Source organism: Neltuma alba, unplaced genomic scaffold (assembly GCF_004799145.2).
Source record: "Neltuma alba isolate B1F8T4 unplaced genomic scaffold, ASM479914v2 tig00004532_pilon, whole genome shotgun sequence".
In the NCBI taxonomy this organism is placed as follows: Eukaryota; Viridiplantae; Streptophyta; class Magnoliopsida; order Fabales; family Fabaceae; genus Neltuma; species Neltuma alba.
In genome coordinates, this window is record NW_021633751.1 from 88,535 (window position 1) to 96,274 (window position 7,740).

Genomic DNA, 7,740 nt, shown 5'->3' on the forward strand with positions numbered 1-7,740 from the left:
GGAGTGTGGAACTTTGATTGTGTTGGACCATTGCAAAGTTTTTTTTTTAACCCAAAAAAAAAAGTAAAGCGGGGATGAATTACTCCTCCGGTCCTTAATATAGGACCTAATTGTTTAGTTAATTTTGGTCCTAAATAAAAGATCAATTTTTTTCTAAATTACCCTTATGGATACTTCCTCAATCATAATCAAGTAAATAAGGGAGGAAGGATATTAAGAAAGATGATTATGGTGTTTTAGGAAAAACATGTCATATTTCTTATAATTAACTAACTTACCTAACTTCCTTAATCTAATCAAATTATTTAAATAGGTCTTATATTAAGGTCCGGAGGAGTATCTTTTAAAAATGTTGTAATTCTAATTTGTTTATGATAGGCATATTATCATTATATACCTGCTAACTGTTGATGGCATCCCTTAAATTCCTTGAAATTTCAGCTGGGTTACATATGACCTGCGTTTGACTTGGAATATACATACGATATAGCCCATTGAATTCAAAATCTAAATCAATTATCACATAATCATTAATTATCTCAACATTTTCATCCCACTAATTAAGTAATTGAAGACGTGATATACAGAGTAATATTGATTTGTATATATTCATAGTGCACTGTACATCATATATATATAGACAGAAAAGAGATAAACCGAGATAGAAGGAGATTACAGAGGATCACGCAATTAATCTAGGAGTAATTTAAATTTAAATCTGATCTCCTAATCTGCCTAGGATCATGGGAGTCGATATTCACTAAATATTAAATATTAAATATTATAATATTAACTACACTCCCCCTCAAGTTGGATCATAGATGCTAATCATGTCCAACTTGCTTATAAAGTTCTCGAACAATTCTTCAGGAAGTCCCTTTGTGAGAATGTCTGCAAGTTGTTGCTTTGATATCACATAGGACAAACATACAATTCCATCTTCCACTTTTTCTCTGATGAAGTGTCGGTCAACCTCGACATGCTTAGTTTTGCTATGTTGTACTGGATTTAGAGCCATGTTTATGGCTGCTTTGTTGTCACAGAATAGTTTCATTGGCTTGTTGATGTGAACTTGAGCCTCCTCTGCTACTCTTTCCAGCCAGAGACCCTCCATGATACCTTGAGCTAGTGCCCTTAATTATGATTCTGTACTACTTTTAGACACAACATTCTGTTTTTTACTCTGCCATGTTACTAGATTGCCCCACACAAAGGTACAATAGCCAGATGTGGATCTACTGTCCTCGGGAGCACTTGCCCAATCTGCATCTGTGTAAATTTCCACTGTTCTGGATTCACATTTCTTAAAGAAGAGTCCTCTACCTGGTGTTCCTTTCAAGTATTTTAAAATTCTATAGGCTGCATCCATGTGTTTCTTTCTGGGTGAGTGCATATGTTGACTTGCTACACTTACTGCAAAGGCAATATCAGGTCTGGTATGAGACAAGTAGATTAACTTCCCTACTAGTCTTTGGTACCTCCCAATATCTACAGGTTCCTCATCCTTTCGTTGCTTCTTTTCTTTCTTAGCCTCTTCTTTGGTAGTTGCTTTCTTATTACACCGGTTGATGCTTCCCTTCTTGACACTCATTGGTGTTCTTATTGGCCTGCATCCCTGTTTCCCATAGTAGATCGAGAATATACTTTCGTTGTGAGACATAAATTCCCTTCTTTGAACATGCAACTTCCATTCCAAGGAAATACCTCAGTTTTCCTAGATCTTTGACCTCAAATTCTCAGTCTAAAGCTGTCTTTATTCTGTTTATCTCGGTTACATCATCACCTGTGAGAATAATGTCATCTACGTAGACAATAAGAATTGCCTTCAGTGCTCCATTCTTCTTGACAAACATTGTATGATCTGACAAACTTTGTCTATAGCCCTCAACCTTCAGTACTTTAGAGAATCTGTCAAACCAAGCCCTAGGAGACTGTTTTAAGCCATACAAAGATATTTTTAGCTTGCAGACTTGATTTTGCTTTCCCTTGTCAAATCCTGGAGGAAGTGTCATATAGACTTCTTCTTTCAATTCTCCATTAAGGAATGCATTCTTGATATCTAGTTGCTATAATGGCCAATCCAAGTTGGCTACAATAGATAACAGAACTCGGATTGTATTTAATTTTGCCACTGGAGCAAAAGTCTCAGTGTAGTCTAGCCCATAGGTCTGAGTGAAGCCCCTGGCTACTAGTCGTGCCTTAAACTTATTTAGTGTTCCATCTGCATTGTATTTCAGGGTAAAGACCCACTTACAACCCACTGCTTTCTTCCCTTTTGGTAGATTAACCACTTCCCATTTCATTCTTTTCTAATGCCGTTATCTCTTCTAGTACTTCCTTCTTCCACTCAGGATGCTCAAGTGCCTCATGTACATTGTTAGGTATTCTGATTTCATCAAGATTAGTGGTAAAAGCACGATAATCATGAGATAGAGTGGTATAAGATACATACTGTTGGATAGGATGCTTAGTACACGAACAAGCCTTCTTCCTCAGAGCAATAGGTAGGTCCTCCTCAGTAGTTCCAGGATCTTTCATTTGGTCAGATTCTGGCAGAGCCTTGGGCATGTGAGACTCTATAGTTTCTTTATCTCTCCGTGTGTACACCTTGCTATATTTTTCATTGGTCTTATCTCCCCCTGCCTTTGGCACTTGTGCAACATTTGGAGGGATAGGAATAGGTGTCACAGACTCTGTAGGTTGCATTGGGGGTATGGGCTCAGGTATGCTTTCTACACGCTGAAATTCATTCCAACTCTCCCCCTGAATTGAAGAAACACTTGAAGTTGAACTTCCCTTAATTGTCGCTTTGGGGTTACTCCAAAAATTAACCGAATTAATGCAATATAGTGCACAATCCGGGTCGTATTCACTTTGAGGAGCCGAAAACGAAATTAAATCCTAGTAAATAAATGCAAGTAACCTAAACTATAAAAAGGATTTTTGATTTGAGTTTGAAAAATTGCTAACTAAATGCCTTGAATTAAATTGAAATTAAAATAATTTTTTTTGTTATTTTCTTTTATATAAAAGATGATTGAAATAACTGAAGATGAAAGAAATGAAAATGAAACACACAAATAACACTGATGATAATCAATCCTCTAATTCAACAATGTAGGCAATCATCACTCTAAAAGATTTGGGAGTTAAAAATAATGAATTAAGAATTATAATTAAGCTTTTAATCCAACAACCGAGCCACCTCGAGTTGCCACTAAATATTTTCCTAAAATCCCAACTTACTAACTGCAACCAGAATAGTAAAATGAGATTAAGGATGTCAAAAACCAATGCTTAATTAGAACTCTTAAATCCAAAATAACAGAATTAAAGCTAGCAAGAGACAATATGATCCAAAATTCTAAGCCACCTTAGAAAATCACAATATATTAACTCCAAAATCAATATAAATGTCATAACCACAACATCATAATTGAAATCAAAGCTATAAACAACCCAATGTCAAATGCCAAACAGTAATCCAGCCACAAAAATCCCCACAGATAATCAGATTTAACAATATAAAATTTTCTAATAATCAGAATAACTATCCTAAGACCTAGGAATTGTTAAACAATTATTAGACAGGAAATTAAAGCAACTAAAACTCCTCCTTGATAATATAAGCTCCTGTCATTGTTGTTGAATTAGAGGATTATTAAGCTCTAGCCATGGATTGCCATAAGGAATGCCACAATCAGTATTTTGCTACAGGATCCCATGGAAGAACACTGTTCACGCTGAATCCCTTCCTCCCCCTCTACTGTCACTGTTCGTGCCCAGGAGAAGAAGAAGATATGAAGATGATGATGATGAAGAGTGTGTCGCTCGCCGCCCAAGCTCGCTCAGCGTCGCCTCCTCGCGTTTGCGTCTTTCTCCGCTTCCCTTCGTGTTCGGCGTCGTGTGTGTGTGTTCGGCCGCGCCTGCGTCTTCTCCCCGGGATGAAGGTGATTCAATTATTAGATATTAGGTTGGGGGGGCAAAACGTTGCGTTTTGCTCCCCCTTTTATTATTATATTTTTTAATTGATTTTTCTTTTATTTTTTATTTTTTAAATTTTCATTTTCATTTCTTCCAAAAACCTCCAAGCAAAATTCAAGGATAAGATAGCATTAATTGTCCTAAAAAATCAATTAGTCACAATTAAACCAAAATATGACAATTTTGCCCCTATAAAATAATAATTCAAAATAAAATAAAATAAATCAATTAAGGCAAAAAGGGACCACTTAAGCTGACAAAACTCATATAAGAGATACCAAAATATATAAAAATAATTGAGTTTGTCAACTCCCCCACACTTAGCCTTTTGCACTCCTGGGCAAAACATCATTAAAGAAGAATCCAATAGAGACACTCAATGCAAGCAAACATAAAACTAACTAAGCATGAATGTGCAATTAACTCAAGCAACCTTTATTCTTAATTAATCAACAATCATAGAATACTTCAGTGCAAAGAAATTAACACAAGAAACATAGCAGGATAAAAGAAGAGAAACATAATAGAGCTCACATATGGTACAAGTGTTTCACTCATCTCTCAAATGGGAAAAATTTCACTCAATCCACCTAGATTAGCACCTACCATAAGCTTGTAGAAATTCTAATATCTCCACCACTAACATACCTTAGACTCATGATCAAGGGGACTTGAAGGGTTGTAATGTTGGAAAGCAAGGCCAAATGAATAAATGAACTAGCAAGTGAAATGCATGAGTAATAAAGTATCAACTCAAAGTGAGCTAAAGTACAATCATGAAACAACACCAAAGTGCAGATTTTAACCTTTTGAGACAGAAATCTTTGCTCTTCAAACCACCATGGAATGCCTTATTTCAAATTTATTCTTTTGTTGCAACTTATTTTCTTTTTCTTTTTTTTTTATAACTTTCTTTCTTTGGCTTTTTCTAAACATTTTCTTCTCTTTCTTGCCTTTTTCTATTTCCTTTTTTTTTTTTTTTTTTTTTTTTTGGCATCCAAACCCAAGAAGGCAAAGATATAGACATTAATGATGTACTTTTCAAAATGAAAAACCAAATGTAACTCATGCAAAACACTTGCTAAAAAAAATAATAATAATGGAATGAAAGTGAAGGCTCAAAGGGGTGAACAAAGGTTAAATGAAGTGGTTTGTGTTTGGGTAAAGGTTTAGAAATGAATGCCCCTATCATCTTCACAAACCTAGGTATTAATGTAGCTTTGAAAAAGAATCTAAACAAGTTCTAGAGGTTAACCAAAACTAGATGAAAATCACACAAGATGAGAAAATATATGGCTCAACAATCCTTCCATCAAGGCTTTCTCCAAGATGTTTCCTCCTTAAGGATCAAGCTATGAAACAAGGTTAATAACACTGCACTAAAGGCATTCTACTATGCTAATCAACTAAGACAAAAATCACTCAAATCAAATGCAATCAAACTCAGCCGTGCAACATTCACAAGCATTGTGCAAAAGGATTTTAAAAGAGATGCCCAAGGATTACAAAAGTCAAGTCAGCAACAGAGAGAACAGCAACTCGCCCATACAGCAGTGCAGAACACTGAGGCGAATGAAAGCAAGGACATAGAAACCACAGCAAAATTCCCAAGCAAGAATCACTCTCAAATCATGCGATGCAATTCAGAAATCAACCAATAAGGCAGAGAAGAGAGCAATTATAGCAGCAATACTTAGGAAACAGGAGCAAATCCAAAGGCAAAATTTTTTTTTTCCAAAACAGCTCAACAACTCAACAACAATCCCTCCCCCACACTTGATCAATACATTGTCCTCAATGTAAGAAAAACAACATTATCTTAACCTAAACTCTCGGTAAGTGAAGTTGTGAAGTCCGATTTGAAATCGAAGCACAACACGTCACTATCACGAAGAAGAGAGAAGGAGAGGTAGGATAAGATAATGTGAAATGAAAATAGACAAGTATAAATCAAGTGATCAGAAGAGATGGCAGAATCAAGAGGAAACAAAACACAACTACTAAACAGAAATAAACAGCTACAACTACAACTACTGGAAAAGTTCCCTCCCCCACACTTACTCCTAACTATCTCAGCAAACAGATATCACCAGCAATACAACAGAAAGTAAAAGAGTAGGGTGGAAGGGAACAACCGGGTGATCAGGAGGTCTTTGATCCTCGTGGTAGTGCTTCAGCAGATGGCCGTTGACTTGTGAAGTTATACCGGTCTCCTCATCTACGAGCTCTACCGTGCCAAAGGGATATACTTTAGTAACTCTAAACGGACCTTCCCACTTGGTGACAAACTTCCCGGGCATCAGCTTCAACCGGGCTTTAAACTTTAGAACCTTGTCACCTTCATAAAACTGCTTCCTCAGAATCTGTCTGTCATGAATCATTTTCAGCTTGTCTTTGTAGATTCTGGCATTGTCATAGGATTCAAGTCTCATTTCTTCAAGTTCTTGGAGTTGCATCTTCCGATTGACTAGTGAAGATTCGAGATCTGCATCACATGCCTTGATTGCCCAATAAGATTTGTGCTCGATCTCCATAGGTAGATGGCAAGCCTTGCCATAGAGCAACCGGAAGGGGGACATGCCTATAGGGGTCTTGTAGGCAGTCCTGTAAGCCCAAAGAGCTTCCTCAAGCCTTTCACTCCAGTCCTTACGGGATGGTTTCACATCTTCTCAAGTATTCGTTTCACTTCCCGGTTAGAGACTTCAGCTAACCCATTCGTCTGAGGGTGATAAGGAGTGGCCAGCTTGTGATTGACTCCATGTTTAGCCAATAGAGACTTGATGGTCCTGTTGCAGAAGTGTGTTCCTTGGTCACTGATGATTGCTCTTGGAATGCCATACCTGCAAAAGATATGAGAACGTAAAAACTTGGCAACAGTAGAAGCATCATCTTTCCTAGTTGGCACTGCCTCTACCCATCGAGACACATAATCTACTGCAAGTAATATGTATGAAAACCCAAAAGACGAAGGGAAGGGACCCATAAAATCCATGCCCCACACATCAAAGATTTCACAAAAATGCATAGGTCTTAGAGGCATCTCATGCTTCCTACCCAAACTCCCAAACCTCTGACACTTATCACAAGACTTGCAGAAAGAATAAGCATCCTTAAATAGAGAAGGCCAATAAAAACCACACTCTAAAACCCTCCTAGCAGTCCTATTAGCACTAAAATGCCCCCCACAAGATAAAGAATGTGCAAAGGTAAGGATAGAGTGGATCTCATTATTTGGAACACAGCGTCTGATGATCTGGTCACTGCATTGCTTCCACAGGATTGGAGCATCCCAGATATAGTATCTTGCCTCCCTCTTCAGCTTATCAATCTGAAATTTAGACATAGAAGGAGGTATAAGGTCAGTGACAAGATAATTAACTATATTAGAGTACCAAGGCTCATGAACAGCCAAGGCAAAAAGTGCAGAATCAGGAAATGAGTCAATAACAAGATCAGAAGAGTCAACTCCCTGTGTGCCTTCAGGTAACCGACTAAGGTGGTCAGCTACATGATTCTCCGCTCCGGCTCTATCTCTAATCTCGATATCAAACTCCTGTAGCAGCAAAGCCCATCTCAGCAGTCTAGGTTTAGACTGAGGCTTCTTAAATAGGTATCGAACCGCTGCATGATCTGTAAAGACAACCACTCGAGAGTTTATAAGATACTGTCTAAACTTATCCAAAGCAAAAATAATAGCAAACAGTTCCTTCTCCGTAGTGGTATAATTCACTTGAGCGGAATCAAGCGTCTTGGAGG

At 37.5% G+C, this 7,740-nt stretch overlaps 2 protein-coding genes across 2 annotated transcripts; both read right to left on the reverse strand.

Moving 5' to 3' along the window:
- Positions 1–1,138: 1,138 nt before the first annotated feature.
- On the reverse strand, positions 1,139–1,591 carry LOC114745101 (uncharacterized mitochondrial protein AtMg00240-like). Its single transcript, XM_028933243.1, has one exon. The coding sequence runs from the start codon at positions 1,589–1,591 to the stop codon at positions 1,139–1,141; it is 453 nt and encodes a 150-aa protein (XP_028789076.1).
- Positions 1,592–6,056: 4,465 nt separating this feature from the next.
- LOC114745102 (uncharacterized) lies at positions 6,057–6,563 on the reverse strand. The gene has a single exon (XM_028933244.1). The coding sequence runs from the start codon at positions 6,561–6,563 to the stop codon at positions 6,057–6,059; it is 507 nt and encodes a 168-aa protein (XP_028789077.1).
- Between the last annotated feature and the right edge of the window lie 1,177 nt (positions 6,564–7,740).